Source organism: Pelophylax lessonae, assembly GCF_965119305.1.
Source record: "Pelophylax lessonae genome assembly, chromosome: 11".
Taxonomy (NCBI): domain Eukaryota; kingdom Metazoa; phylum Chordata; class Amphibia; order Anura; family Ranidae; genus Pelophylax; species Pelophylax lessonae.
The window spans coordinates 170,512,071-170,528,842 of NC_138778.1; the positions used below are offsets into that span (position 1 = coordinate 170,512,071).

A 16,772-nucleotide genomic window follows, 5' to 3' on the forward strand; every position below is an offset into this window, starting at 1 on the left:
TTTTTACATTTTTTTGGGGGGGAATTTCATATAAAAAAATGTGAAGAATATTGTTATTTTTGCAAAATTGACACTCTTTTTTTTTGTTTATAGCGCATGATCAAAAAATCGCACAGGTGATCAAATACCACCAAAGGAAAGCTCTGTTTGTAGGACAAAAAGGACGTCAAATTAGCTTAGTTACAGCGTCGCACGACCGCGCAATTGTCCGTTAAAATCACGCAGTGCCGAAAAGCAAAATAGGCCCTGGTCAGGAAGGGGGTAAAATCTTCCGGGGCTTAAGTGGTTAAGGATATTACCATCCCTTTGAGTGGAGAACTGTGTCCATTGTGTTAGGTCAAAGAAGTTAGATTGAAAAGTTAAGCATTATTAAAATCACTGCTCCTGTAAAAACGATCATTTTAAAAAAAATTTTTTGCTTTGATTCATGTCCCCCAGGGCAGTACCCAGGTCCCCATACACTTTTTTTGGGCCAATAACTTGCTTTTAAGCCTTTAAAATTAGGACTTTCGATTTTTTATGTTCGTGTCCCATAGACTTTAATGGATGTTCACTAGAACATTTCCCCTGTTCGAGATGTTCTGGTGCGAACCGAACAGGGGGGTGTTCGGCTCATTACTATTAAGCAGATAGCACACAAATTTGTCTCCCTGTTAGGCAGAGAAATCAAAAATGATATATACTCACTCCTAACAAGGAGGGCGCTACACATTGAATAGATTTCCCTTCATTTCTTGTCCCATTAATAGGGGTAAGAAAGGATAAGAAATGCTAGAATCCCCACACAGAGGATTCAGGAAGCAATTCAAACTTGAGAGGTTTCAAGATTCCTGTTTATTGAAAAAAAAAAAAAAATTGGCTGACTGTGGACCTAATGCTGGCCAAAAACTAGAATTAACACATCAGCTCCAGAAGGCTTCATGACCAGGCCATTGTTTGCGATACGGCACTGCTTTACTTTACCTGACAATTGTACGGTCGTGCGACGATGTACCCAAATAAAATGTTTGTCCATTATTCCCACAACTAGAGCTTTCTTTTGGTGGTATTTGATCACCTCTGCAGATTTTATTTTTCGCGCTATATACAAAAAAAGGCAGTCAAATTTGAAAAACAAATATATATATATATTTTACTCTCTGCTATAAAACACATCCAGTAAAAAAATTAAAAAAATTGAATTTCTTAATCAGTTTATTACATAGCGGTACTGCGATATTGCGGCAGACAAATCAGCCACCTAACTGACACTTTTGACCCACAACCTCGCAAGGGAGGGAGAGTTTATTCAGCTTAAGCAGGCTTAACTGTGACATACAGTAGGTGGAAGAATACCAGGCTTGCAATTGAGATGGCTGTGGGTTCGAATCCCCTGGCCAGCAGGTGATTTATTGGAATCAGAGGTCAGAGTCCATGATAATGCGGGAACTTTTTGGGGACTAACTGTGAGGGAGGTGCTTTGACTGGGGAAAGGTGAAGATCCGTGTTCCTGCTTAGCAGAAACACGGGATCAGTACATTCCCCTCTCACGGAATGGTGGTCTGCCTTGTTTAGGTAGTAAACAATGGTGGTCTGCCTGTTTCCGAGAACAATCGGTGGCTCCTGGCTGACATTGCATTCGCTGGACCCGCTGTGTCCAATCAAATTCTGCGTGCCCCGGACCCGGCAGTGCAAGATCACTTATTAGGAACGTGATCTGGCACAGAGCCACTGCCCTTTTGGATTATATGTATTATGTGCATGGGGCTGTCTGCAAGCAGTTAAATTATCCATTTGCAGACCTTTCCAAAAATGGACTGAATTTTAGGCACAGAATCCTCAATTTAAGTATATCTTTCAATACCTTCACAGTACATAAATGTGTGCATTAAATGTCTTTGCAAACCCAGCTATTACCTTGTAAACATGGTGACATTGTCACTGGACTGTATGTACCAGCTTTTCTCAACCTTTCCAACACAGAGGAACCTCTAAAATAACTTTCCAGTCTCAGGGAACCCCTGCTAAAAAATGATTGCATCTACAACTCATTAAACGTTACTGTGATGGTCAGTGGGAAGAGTGCTCCTTACACTTGTGGTCGTTGGGAAGACTTACACCCTTACCAAAAACTAAAAAGATTCATGGTTTCAGTGGGAGCGTATCTGAGAGGTAGAAATTGCTTATTGCTCAAGGAATCCCTAGAAACCAATAGAGGAACACTAGTTGAGAAACCCTGGTATATACCTTGTACAGAGAGCAAAACTGTGGGAGGGACCCAGTGCAGACCATCTGCAGAAAAATATGAAAGTGGGCGGATACAAGATCAGTCACCCTGCACAAGGAAAAAGCAGCAGGGAACAGTCTTTATTAAAGGAGTTTCTTGCAGAGGGCCAAAGTTTTACATTGAATTACTGTACAGATCTTGAAAAATACATGAAGCACACCAAGATTCAAATAAAAATACAAAGAGACTAATGTATTTAGACAATATTAGTTTATCCCAGGTAATGAGATGTAACCCAAGTGCTTTGTTTTTTACATCACTGCCTTAACCTTCCTACGCGTTTCATCACAAACACTGATGTCATGCAAAGAAAGGCGGAGATATAGACATTTTCATGCAGTAAATGCTGGCACTCTGAAGTGCGGTGGATTAGGGCTTGTTCACACTTGTGACAGCCCGTGTGTCCCCTCTGAAAAGCGATCTGCAGTAGGTCCCTTTTTTAGAGACAGTTAATAGGTGGCTGGCAGGCAATCAGTTCCTCACTGCATGTTTTAACCCTGAGAAGCCCGCACCACAGCATCACAACCGCATGCATTACATGCGGTTGCAGGGCATATGCAGCTCAGCCGCTTTAACTTGAATGGGTCGTGTTTGTTGATGGTGCTGCCTGCCAAATGTGACAGCGGGTATAAATTATGCCATGGCATGTGTACAGCCCTTAGCAGCTGTGTTATCCTTTAGGTGGGAGGTTGGGGGGTGGTAAATCCACAGCTTAAAGTGGTTGTTAAGTCATATTCTACCATTACTTGTATCCTCTTTGTTTTATGAAGATTTAACCACTTCTGGACCGGAAGATTTCCCCCCTTAATGACTAGGCTATTTTTTGCTATTGGCACTGCGTTACTTTAATGGACAATTGTGCAGCCCTGCAATGCTGTACCCCAAAAAAAGGGATGTCCTTTTTTCCCACAAATAGAGCTTTATTTTGGTGGTATTTGATTACCTCTGCAATTTTTTTTTCTTTTTTTTTGCGCTATTAACACAAAAAACAGCAACAATTCTAAAAAAAAAAAAAAAAAAAGTCACTTTCTGCTATAAAACATTCCCAATAAAAAAAAAAAGTAAAAATCTAATTTTTTCATCATTTAAGGCCAATTTGTATTCTCCCACATATTTTTGTTAAAAAAAATCCCAATAAGAGTGTATTGATTGGTTTGCGCAAAAGTTATCGCGTCTACAAACTCGGGGAATGATTTATGTCATTTTTATATATTTATATTTTTTTTACTAGTAATGGCGGCGATCTGCGATTTTTAGCGGGACTGCAACATTGCAGCAAACAGATCAGACACCTAACTGACATTTTTGACACTTTTGGGGGGACCAGTGACATTACTACAGTAATCAGTGCTAAAAATATGCACTGTTACTGTACTAACGACACTGGCAGGGAAGTGGTTAACACCAGGGGCGATCAAAAGGTTAAAAGTGTCCCCAGGGGGTGCTATCTAACTGTGTGGGGAATGGACTTATGGAATGAACACAGGGACCTGTGTTCCTAAATAGGAGGAACACAGGAGCCCTGTGTTCATTGCTAACAGAACAGCGGTCTGCCGTGTTAACAATGGCAGACCACCGTTCTGTCTCCAGGCTCTGAGGAAGAGGCACAGCCTCGAAACGCGTCAGCCCTCTGCTTCCAATGAGATATCGGACCTCTGTTATGAGGCGGCTTTATGGAATTGATGTGCCTGAATTTCACGAATGTTTGTGAGTAGCTGATTTTTATTTTGATTTAATAAACTCGCTGAGGATAATGCGCTAGGCTGGTGCGCCCTTTCTTTGTTTTGTATCTACAGGAGAGATCGTGGGTGCCTGGCGGGAATCGTGACCACCGGCTCCACAGATCAGCCTCCCCTCTGGCGAATGGGCACGCACCCCTGGTGGCACACGCGCGCCCCCACAATAGCTCTCTCGAAGCGATGTACGGGTACGTCATTTTGCGGGAACCTACTGACCTGCCACCCATATATCTGCGGCGGCTGGTTGGCAAGTGGTTAAAGTACTGCGTGTGTGTTTTTTTTCCAATTACAGTATAATCCTAAATACCTTTTATCACAGCACTGCTCTGCAGTCACTTGATTCCCCTCCGTTCTCCTTCTCTGATCTAAAAAGAGAGCAGTGGTGGGGGGGCTGGGGGCATGGATTCCTCTCTGGCATCAACTGGCCAGCAGAGGGAGGTCACATGACGGCAGAGCGACGCTGTAAAAGTAGATATTAAGGATTATAAAAGCAGACACACAGTACTTTAGCTCTTCATAAAACAGAGAGGATACAAGTAATGGTATTATGTATTGCAGTGGACGAGGGAGAGACTGCGGGCTGACAGAGACACGTAAACTGACCACAGTATTTTGCGCTTCTCTCTTTCATGTTATAATAACATAAAAAACAATGTGTATTTCCGGGGATGTATTGGTATGATACCTTATATGGTCTTATAAGACATTCTGTTTGTTTATATTCCTTGTTGAAATATTAAATAAAAACATATCAATTGATCATGGATCAGCAGCCATGCTTACTGTGGACAGTTCATACAGGGGAACAGAGGAACAGGCAGGATCAACCAGGTATTTTAGAACATAGTAAGGGGCATATGACACTGCAACAGCACTATGCTGTTATTCATGCTTTTTTTTTTTTTTTTCTTTCTTTAGGGTTACAACCAATTTCGCTGCCTGCCTGTGTTTGTAAACCCACCCTCCCACACACACATGGCCAGTCCACCCATGTAAAAAAGACTAAACAGGAATAAGCAACACTATATTACCAAAAGTATTGGGACGCCTACCTTTACACGCACATGAACTTTAATGGCATCCCAGTCTTAGTCCGTAGGGTTCAATATTGAGTTGGCCCACACCCTTTGCAGCTATAACAGATTCAACTCTTGTGGGAAGGATGTCCACAAGGTTTAGGATTGTGTCTATGGGAATGTTTGACCATTCTTCCAGAAGAACATTTGTGAGGTCAGAACGCACCTGACCCAAATCCCATAGAGAATCTGTGGGGTATTGTCAAAAGGGAGATGAGAGACACCAGACCCAACAATGCAGGCGAGCTGAAAAGCCACTATCAAAGCAACCTGGGCTTTCATAACACCTCAGCAGTGCCACAGGCTGATCTCTTCCATACCACGCTGCATAGATGCAGTAATTCGTGCAAAAGGAGCCCCATCCAAGTATTGAGTATAAATACTATACTGTATTTAATACTTTTTTTTATATTGGTCTTATGTAATATTCTAATTTTTTGAGATACTGAATTTTGGGCTTTCACTAGCTGTAAGCCATAAACATCAAAATTAAAAGGAAGAAATGCTTGAAATACAGTAAACCCCCGCTCCATCGCGGTTCAGTTTTTGCAGTCCCGGTATATTGCATTTTTTTTTGTAATGTTATTTTACTATATAAATCATTAAGAATGAAATATTTTTGTGTTTTCCATAGCTCTTGCTATGTCTCTCAGTATCTTTTATGTGTTTAAATGAGTTTCTATTGTTTTAAAGACCTTAAAATGCTTTTACACGTACAGTGACAGTAAAATAAAACATGCCTACAATGCATTTTAATAGGGTTTTTCTATTTCGCGGATTTTCACTTTTCGCGGCTGGATCCGGAACGTAACCCCCGCCATGGAGGGGGGTTTATTGTATATCACTCTGTGTGTAACGCATCTATATAAAATATGAGACTTTTTGAATTGAATTACTGAAATAAAACCTTTTGATGATGATCTAATTTTATGAGATGCACCTGTCTTTATGTAATTTTTTTTTTTTGGGAACACTTTGACACTTTTTTGGGAACCAGTGATACTAATACAGTGATCACTGTTAAAAATATGCATTGTCACTGTACTAATGACACTGGCTGGCAAGGAGTTAACATCATGGGCGAACAAAGGATTAACTGTGTCTAGCCAGTGTTTTTGTACAGTGTGGGAGGTGCTTTAACTAGAGGAAGACATGGATCCTAGTCCCTGCTTTGCAGAAACACAGGATCCATGCCTTCCCTACTGACAGAATGGCAATCTGCCCTGTTTACATAGGAAGACTGCCCTTCTGCCTCTGTCCTGAACAATTGGCGGGTGCCGGCAGACATCGCGTCCATGGTACCCGCTGCATAACCCCCGCTGTGTATGATCACAGTGGGAGCTAGTCGGCCATAGCCCGCATTTGTGCCTGCTACCTGAGTACAGGATCATGTATATATATGTGATCCTGTGCACAGCGGCCACCCAGGTGGAGTAAAACTGCTATAGGGTGTTCATGAAGTGGTTAATAGAGATGATCCTAGGTATAATCCAAACCCAAGTTTGTCTGAAACTCCAGGTTGTGGACTTTGTAACCCAAATCAGCTGCAGGCCAGGTCATTCCCCATCTGGTACTACATGTTAATAAAGAGGAGAGATGCTGGTAACATCAGTGCCCTTCAATGAACCCATAGTCAGTGTCTTTGGCCAAATATGGGCATGTGTTCACATAAGGGCACTGATGTCACCCCCACCAGTGTGGGGTAGAAAATGACCTAGCCCACCGGTTATTGGACTTAAAAAGAAAAAGAGTGTGACGTGGAAGTTCAGATAGCGATGAGTTTAGTGGACGCCCTAGCTCATATGGAATCATTAAGTCTTGCACAGCAGGTCAAAAAAGTTCTTCACTGTCCCAGGCTCTGAGTTGATGCGCAGATTATAACACAGAATGAAAATACAGTCACAATATTTATACCCCTAGCAAGCATACTGCAAAACTAAATAGGTGTCGACAGTTAATACCCCCAGGGAGTTTTACTAGTAACTGCAATAATTATTATTTTTATTATTATACAGGAGGATATCTATAGCTCCAACAGTTTGCACAGCGCTTTACAATGTGGGGGAACACAATGCAGTTAAAGTACAATTCAATACAGGAGGAATCAGAGGGCCCTGCTCGTTAGAGCTTACAATCTAGAAGGGAGGGTCAAGTGAAACAAAAGGCAGTAACCGAGGGGGATGGGCAGATGGAGAAAATGGAGGTAATAGAGGTAAAGTTGTCAGGTGTGGGTAGGATAGGCTTCTTTGAAAAGGAGGGATTTCAGAGATCGCCTAAAAGCTAATAGAGTAGGAGATAATCGGACAGATAAGGGTAAGGAGTTCCATAGGATTGGAGAGGCTCTCGTAAAGTCCTGGAGGCGAGCGTGGGAGGAGGTCAGAGATGTATAGTAACTAAGTAGAACTACTTCACTACTGTACTTAAGTACCGTAAGGCGGTATCTGTACTTTCCTAGAGTAGAATTTTTTTCTCCTACTTCCACTTTTACTTCACTACATTTTTTCGATGATTTCAATAATTCTACTCCAATATTTTTTTTTTGTGCTGCATAGTTACTCGTTACAATTATAAAAATTACCACTGCCAGAACAGTAGATGGCAGGTTTCATGAAGTTCAAAAAAATGTATATAATGTCATGTGTAAATCAGCGCATACGAAAATAAATGCTACTGTATGTATAAATAAAATGGTCTACATATCTGCTGTTAAGGGGAAAGAGAACCTCCCCCAACCAAGGAGAGTCACAAGCGTACATAGACCTCTTTTCTGGTAAGAGGCTGATTTTGCTTTTTTCACTGGAAGTTGAGAGCACAGGTTTTGCAGTTTTGTTTCACTGGAAGAGTCTATTTGGATATTATTTTGCACTTACCTTCATCCGCCGGGTAAGGGGGGAATCCGCAAGGTGGTGGAGTCTGCACCTATTATTTGGAATAGCACCTGTTTAATTCCACCACCTTTGAAAATATATTCATCTTGTTTTGTCACATATATATGGTATTATGGCATTATGGCATTATATATATGGACTTTTTATTGACTTTGATTTCATACACTCTTCCTTTATTTCATTATTGGAATATATTGTTGTATATCACATTGGTTTATATATGATTTTGCACACCAATAAGCTGTGGAGAAGAAAAAACATGCAGGGAAGAGAAGGAGGGATGCTTTAAAGGGGGAAGGGAGGGACTTACTTTATCTGTTTTTGTTAACAAAAAGCTACAGCCAAAAGAATTGTGATTGTCCTTTAGGTTAATCATTTGAAATAATAAAAATACAAAATGATGTTCAAACTTTTGACTTTTTTCTTTAATAACTACATAACACAGTACTTGTACTTTTACTTTCAGTACTTGAGTAGCAAAATTAAAAAAAAAAAAAAAAAAAACATCTTGCAAATGTTGAATACTTTAGTACTTCTACTCAAGTCACTTTTTGATCGAGCACTTGTACTTTTACTCAAGTATGGGTTTAGAGTAATTTATACAAGTGTGGAGGAGGTGATGAGGGAGCTAGAGAGCAGGAGGTTTTGAGAGGAACGAAGAGAGCAATTAGGTTGGTATTTTGAGACTAGGCTAGTGATGTAGTTGGGGGCTAAGCTGTGGATGGCTTTGTAAGATGTTGTTAGTATTTTGAATTGAATTTGTTGGGTGAGCGGAAGCCAGTGGAGGGCTTGACAGAGAGGAGCGGCGGACACTGAGCGATTGGTAAGGTCAAGGTGGATGAGTCTGACGGCAGCATTCATGATGGATTGAAGGGGGGATAGCCTGTGTAGAGGTAAGCCAATGAGCAGGGAGTTGCAGTAGTCGAGGCGCGAGATGACCAGGGAATGAACTAGGAGCTTTGTTGTGTCTTTGGTTAGAAAGGGACATATTTTGGAGATGTTGCGGAGGTTAAGGCGGCAAGATTTGGATAGCGATTGGATGTGGGGCTTGAAGGAGAGTTCAGAGTCCAGGACAATTCTTAGGACCTTGGCATGCGGGGATGGGCTGATAGTGATGCCATCAATATTGACAGAGAGATTAGTGGAAGGGGCACGTGGTGGAGGAAAAATTATTAGCTCGGTTTTGTATGGATTGAGTTTGAGGAAGTGATGTGACATCCAGACCAATATATCAGATAGTAAATTAGTGATATGTGCGGAGACTGAGGGAGAGAGCTGAGGGGTGGATAAATAGATTTGTGTATCGTCAGCGTAGAGATGGTATTGGAAGCCGTGGGAGGAGGTGTAGATTGAAAATAGGAGAGGTCCAAGAACAGAGCCTTGGAGGACCCCAACAGAGAAGGGAAGAGGAGAGGAGGAAGTAGAATTGTAAGTAACGCTAAAGGCGCGGTTGGATAAGTAGGAAGAGAACCAGTTTTTTGAGGAGGAGGGAATAGTCAACTGTATCAAAGGCAGCAGAAAGGTCCAGGAGGAGGAGTACAGAATAGTGTCCATTGGTTTTGGCCATTAGTAGATTATTTGTCAGTTTTAGGAGAGCAGTTTCAGTGGAGTGTTGAGACAGAAATCCAGACTGAAGGGATCATGGAGGCTATTCTTGGCAAGGTGGTTGCACAGATAATGACATAGAAACATAAAATAGTGATGACAGAGAAAAGACCAAATGGTCTATCTAGTCTGCCCATTTTTTTTTTTTTTTTTTACATGTTTTGGATTAATTTTTTTGTTCTTTCCAACTTGTTATTTTTTTCTTTTTTTTTTGGGGGGGGGGGTTGGTAATATTTATATCTGAGTATATATATATGTTTGTCCTAAGCATATGTGACACCATTTACTGTTGACGTACATACTACCTCTGCTTGAAGTCTATTTCAATGACTTCAGAAATTGATCCATTAACCAGTGCCTCTTCTCAATCATCTTCTCTTCAAGAGGCACAAAATAGATATCAGTATCAATCACAATGTATACATTTTCATAACATTGTAGCACTACCCCCTTGGGGGTTGCTGGTAAGTTTATGTTCTTCTGTACTGCTTTGACCCTGTAATCCGTCCAGCCCTCCTTACACTCTAGGTTCAGACATGTTGCATATACCTTTAAGTAACACACTGACACAATATGAATGAGTTTTAACCTTACTCAGAAGAAGAACTGGCAAAATTATATTAGTCAACTAGACCCTGGATAAACCGCCAGGTTTCAGTTGAACTGACATCAAAAAGACAGTGAGAAAACAGGTTGTAAAACCACCAAATGATACTAATAAACACAATCTCTTGGAATATGCATGTGAATCTCTCAGAAAACTATTTATTATTACTGGGAAGCACTCAGGCTAAAGGGGAACCCCGGGCCGGCCTATACCACCTGTATCCTGATGAGAGATAAGGTAATCTAGATACCAGTATTGAGTCCCCTTTAAGAAGCAATAATATGATAGTATCCTACTTGCAAGGCCTTGCTAAAGTCTTCACCGGCAGTTGAAGCTCATGAAATGAACAGTTTCCAATATAACTCAGTGTATAGCAAGCGATGCAGAATAGTTGATTATAATCCTAAAAGATCTGGTGACTGATTCAATTTCAAAGTGTGTTCCGTGTAACTAGAACTGTAATAGTTGCGGTCTGAACTCTGAGCAGGTGCCCTCTCACCGAATCCTGATGTCCATTAATGAGGGTTCTGAAAGAATAGGCCAGTGATGGCGAACCTTGGCACCCCAGATGTTTTGGAACTACATTCCCCATGATGTTCATGCACTCTACAGTGTAGTTGAGCATCATGGGAAATGTAGTTCCAAAACATCTGGGGTGCCAAGCTTCGCCATCACTGGAATAGGCGATGGCAATCCTCCACCCGATCAGTGATGCTGCAAGGATGTCTGCGATGCTGCGATGAACATCTGTCCTGCCAGGGCTGAGTCTACAGGCAGATGGGCGGTGTGCAGTAGGCCGCTGTCTGCTATCTCTCTCTCTGTACAGCAGACTGATGTGCACACAATGGGTTCCGGGAAGCAAGAGGGCCCAGGCCTGTTCAGCAGATCCCTTTATAGCCTCTCCCAGGATGCTCCTCTGTAATCCAAAGCTTGCTGGGAAATATAGGTCTTAAACAACCCAGCCACATAGTCATAGCTTTGCAGAAGACTACAATTTCCACAATGCCGTTCTCCATGTCTCTGCAATATGATGATTTAACCCTGAGACCAACACTAGAGGGATACAAAAAATCTGAAGGAACAGAAGGTGAGTCTGCACTATCCGGTCCCAGCTACATCTTGATTTTTTTCTTCTTCTGTAAGTAGAGAAATAATATTTAAATAGGGTGGATGCACTGAATGTTCATAGATAACATTGCCATGCATTATACTAGATAGTATTACCTTCAAACTGGAAGCATTTTTTTTTATCTTTCTACAAAAAGTTAAGGGAAAAAGTTAGATGATATACTTGCCTTACTCTGTCTTCTTCCTGTGGTGCCTAGGTAAGGATGATGTCACTGGGAAATCCTGGTTAATACAGAGTAACCCATATCTCATAATAAGCCACACTTACACTGGGGCGGAGTGTCTTTTTGCGAGATGTAGGGTACTTGTCATTTCCCAAGAATCTTGCTAGAAGGATAGTGAAGTCATGCCCTGCAAAGCATAGAATAGGAGTCATGGAAGTATACATGCTAAATATATTGTTCACAGATACTTAACTTGTTTTTTACTGGAAGGAACATTTTAGCCATAGTTGGATATCGTTCATGCCTAAGGCCATGCCAGACACAAAAGAATAATCATGTTAAGTCAGAAACAAGCAAGCAACAAGTTCAGCAAATTATTTTTGTTGCTTTAAGAATTTTTAAAGTATTATTGTGCAAAAATATTATAGTGGTCAGAATATGGTATTATTAAGGGTATTATTATGATTTAGAATAGGTGCAGTTGACATAGAAATGGCAATAAAAAGGACAAAGAGGATTCCTTATTAAAAATTGCAGTTCCACAGTTGCCATAACGATCACTTTTACAGGGACGGTAATCTTGGTAAATTAAAAGCAAATAATGTAATCATTACCCTAGAGGCACAACATTTGACAAACACCTTATGCTATGAATGCATTGGTGCTGAATGCTATCTAGCATTTGGGAAGCAGTCCACTTGGTCCCCCGATGCTTTGCAGGCAAGAAAGCCTATCAGAGGGAGGATTGGGTTTTATATGAGCCTGTAGCACACTGGCTAAACTCCTTAGGTCAGGTCAGTTTTGACCTACTTATAAAGCAAATCAAACAATGTAAAATAGGTGTTAAACTATTGAGCTTGATACAAGCTTGTATGTCTGCCAGGTGTTATTGCATACTGAGCCCTGCCTTTTAAAGCCTGCTTAAGGCAATAATTGCAAAGCTACTTGCTTAGACAAGCAATAGATTGGCTAAAATCCAGTGAATGCTGGACATGCGGCCATTTACTGAAATTGGAAGAGAAGCTGTTTAACCATAATCACCGTAAAGGGTTCTTTACAGTTAGAGCAGTAAGGATGTGGAATTCTCTTCCACAAGTAGTGTTGTATTAGATGGGCATCCTAATGATCACAACACACAGAAATCCATTATTTTATTTTTTTAATTGTTCTATAAATGTACTATTTCACTTTCAGTAAATGATCACGCTGTGCACGATGCTGCAGCTTTTTCATCTACTTATTGTACTACTTACAACTACCTACTGCTTACTACATCTACTTACTATATATTCATCTACCTACTGTATGACTCATGAGTAGCATAGCTGTGTGTGCACTTCTCGGGGATGATTGAGTAAAAGCAAAGAGGCTGTTAACTTTGCAAATTAAATTTCCCTTGCAAAGTGAATAGCCTAAACGCCTATAATAAATCAACCCACATGTATCTTTGAAATGGCCAGCTTGCATAGGGATACACATTCCATGTTCCCTAGGGCTAATATATACTGTATAGTTAACTGTATAGTTCTATACACATTTATCTTGATTTTATGTAAAAGAGTATTCATGCAAGTATAAAGTATATCTAAATCCATGGATAGGTCTATACATACAGAAAAGATACACATCAATTACTAGGAAATCTGTACATATAGTACAGTGTTTTAAATCAAGTTAGAACTTGCTTGCTAGTGATATGTCACCAAACATTGGGCAATTGAAAGTAGAGACACCCTCAGAGGAGGATATGTAGTGAGGACTGTAATGAAAATCTCATAGAATAATCCTAAAGCGTTTGTAAAGGCACAAGGTTTTTTATCCCAATGCATTCTATGCATTAAGGTAAAAAACCTTGCGTGTAGCAGCTCCTTCCCCCTAATACTTACCCGAGCCCCATCTCGATCTAACGATATCCACAAGAGCCTTGTCCCTCCCGGGACTCGCACTCCTGATTGGCTATTGGCAGCAGCAAAAGCCATTGGCTTTGGCTGCTGGCAATCACAGCCAGTAAGCCAATCAGAAGATGGAGGGGGTGGAGCCAAACCATGGCTCTGTGAGGGAATGGACACACAGAACTGCGGCTCGGTTTGGGTGCCCCCATAGCAAGCTACTTGCTGTGGGGGCACCTGACAAGGGGGAGAAGCCAGGAGCGCCAGCATGGGACCCAAGAAGAGGGGGATTTGGGCCACTTGGGCCAAAACCACTGCAAAGAGCAGGCAAGTATAACATGTTTATTATTTTAATGAAAAACAAAAATGAAAGCTTTACAATAACTTTAAGGAAAGCTGATCTTAAATGTTAACTAGGTTACAAGATCTCTATATCTAATATTGATTATGCATATTCCATCCTCGTCTCTCTACTTAACAATTCTTCCTTACACACATTATGCACACATGGACATAATAGATAGTTTTGTAACTGTAGAATTTTACAACAGCCACATTGAGCAAGGGTTTTTACTTTGTTGTTTTATATTTATTGTTATATCATTCTAATTCTAATTTTGCTTTTCAGCATCCGAAACATACTTAAACAATGTAACTGATATAATGTAAACTTTTTGTATACCTTGGCAGTTACACTCAATTTTTGTCACTCTTACATCTTTTCCATAATGTTTTGTAGCCCTAAAGAAGGGGGAGAAACCTGAAATGCATTGGCTGCATATTAGTACACATCTTATTTACCAATAACTCATGATAAATTGATAGCTGAACGTTTGAGACTTTAGATAAACAGCACTCCCTCCTCCTTTGTTTTGTCTCTACGGTGTTATTGACTGCCCCTCCCCGCTCCCTTTTCCAGAAATACAGCACAACTTTTAAAGATCACCTAGTGTTCCAACCACATGGTCTACTAGCTAAAGACCAAAATCAGAGGCACAACTTAGAGTAAATAGGGTCAGATCTGGGAATGTCTTAGTTGAATCAAGATGGGTCTTCTAAGTTCCAAAGGTTATAAGGGGGTGGAATGTGTGCATTTGTATTACCATAGTTTGGTGTGGACCTTCGGTATCCTCAGTGTTTTCAACAATGACCCTCAACCTAATCATTCCACTTTCACCATGAATTAAACTCACAATGTAAATTAAAATACATGATTTGCCCATGCCTTACTAGATAAAACTATAAAGTGCAATAGAGCACAATGGGACGTTAACCACCACAACCCAATGACCATGGAAAGCTGCTTTGGGTTGACCATTATTTTAAAACCTCCCTTTAATTATGCTATAAATTATGGATCCCATTTATGATTCATTTCACCTCACTTCTGTTTCAGGAGACCAATAGAATGTTCAAATCATTCAGAAAAGTGTATATGATCATTGTATGTTGTACAGTTATCGTGACGTTTAGCTGGATCATTTATCTAAACTTCAGTCAGGTAGGTTTCTTGTTGTAGAACTCACACTTTATATTGCATCTGTAGATACGGTTAAGAGTGTAACAGTAGAAATGTTAACCATTTCCCATCAGCTTTCAAACTTTCAATTTCTCAATCAAAGAATGCATCTTTTTCCTGCCTGTGGAAACACTAAGTACATTGCAACAACTACGGAAAACAAAACCACTGAGCAACAAATAACTGAGATAATGACTACGATAAACTCTACAATCCCCCAAAAGGACACCATGCATTTTAATGAAACCACCAGCGCACTAGATAGCACAGCAAAAATAATTAACTATAAATCTAAATACTGTGTTGGAGACACCGTGATTGTTCAGGTTGACATGTTCAGTTATTTGGGGAAAAGAAAAACTTTTGGAGGAGATTTCTTACGAGCCCGGGTCTTTTCACCAAAGCTTGGAGCTGGAGCTTCTGGAAGAATTGAGGACTTCAATAATGGAACTTACAATATTTATTTTACATTATTTTGGGAAGGACAAGTACAAATATCTATTCTCCTAATGCATCCCAGTGAAGGGGTATCTATATTGTGGAAAGGAAGAAATATGGGATACAATTATATCAGCTACACAGGAACATTCCTTAATAAAAGCCAGGAAGTGCATACAGAATGTGGCTTTTACTTGAAATCCCAACAAGAAAAATGTAAATATGTGGACAGGAAATATAGAGAAGTTTTCTACTGTATCAAGTTACCAGCAGTACCTTGTGAGGCTTTCATATCATTAAAAAGTGGGAACACCCGTTATACATACCTCAGCAACGCAAACAAGACTCTTTTTTTCACGTAAGTACTTCCTAAGATTACCTTTTATTACTGGGATAGTTTGCTTTTTAGTCCCAAGATAGTTTGCAAGTCCCAAGCCTGTTTATAGAAGATTTTCCCAAATAGTTAGATATAACTATGTTTTGAAAGGAGGCTCAGTCATTGAAAGTAGAATTCCGTTGCAGGCTGATTTATGTAAACCAGTTACAAAGTTGGGCACTGGGCAATTCAAACTCTAAAGTGATTGTAGTCTCGTTTTTTTTTTTTCATTAAAAATAACAACCCTGTTATACTTACCTGCTCTGTGCAGTGTATTTGCACAGGGCAACCCAGATCATCCTCTTCTTGGGTCCCTCTTTGGCTCTTCTGGCCCCTCCCTCCTGTTGAGTTATTCCCACAGTAAGCAGCTTACTATGGGGGCACCCGAGATGAGCCATGGCTCCCTGTGTCCATTCAGTCACGGAGACATTGCCCGGCCCGCTGCCTCTCTCTCATTGGCTGACTGATGTTGATTGACAGCAGCGGGAGCCAATGAGGAGGGAGATTCTCTGGCAGCCGAGACTGTTCTGCAACATCGCTGGATAGAGATGGGCTCAGGCAAGTGATAGGGGGGCTGAAAGGGGTCTGCTGCACACAGAAGGTTTTTTTTTTTATCTTAATGCATAGAATGCATTAAGATAAAAAAAAAAACATCTGACTTTACAGCCAATTTAAGGTGAACCTGTGAAAAGGCTATTGACATTCAAATTCATATAGATCCTTTGTTTAAGTATTCTTACAAGGTGATTATATTCCCCTTCAATCACTTCAATTTAAGGATGAAGCATACCAATCAGTCCATTAACTTAAAAACAAATCATTACTATCCTCTATAGCTGCAGGCACACTGGCGCAAGTCATCCTCTAAGTTTACAACAGAATTAATTACATCTTTTTAAGTGTATGTAAACAATCACCTTGTAAAACAGTTTAAAATAGAAATGAAAGGCAAAACATTTTTGTATAGATATTAAAAACATTTTCAGTGCCTTTTTTTTCTCTTTTTTATAAGTGATCACATTCCCTCTACTCCCTCTGTTTGCAGCTGCATAGGAGCTGGGGAAGGAGAAGCAACAG

General features: G+C 40.4%; 1 protein-coding gene across 2 annotated transcripts in view; it reads left to right on the top strand.

Annotated features, from left to right (window-relative positions):
- Positions 1-14,728: 14,728 nt before the first annotated feature.
- Positions 14,729-16,772, top strand: part of LOC309566675 (NXPE family member 1-like) — a gene marked incomplete at its 5' end in the record, with an annotated part of 77,919 nt that continues 75,875 nt past the window's right edge. Inside the window, 2 exons of one of the 2 annotated variants that reach the window (XM_082271928.1) lie at positions 14,729-14,863; positions 14,956-15,677. In XM_082271928.1, the coding sequence (XP_082128054.1) occupies positions 14,729-14,863; positions 14,956-15,677 (857 nt within the window). Of the gene's footprint in view, positions 14,864-14,955; positions 15,678-16,772 lie in introns of those variants that run through there. The other variant, XM_082271929.1, reaches the window with a different exon arrangement.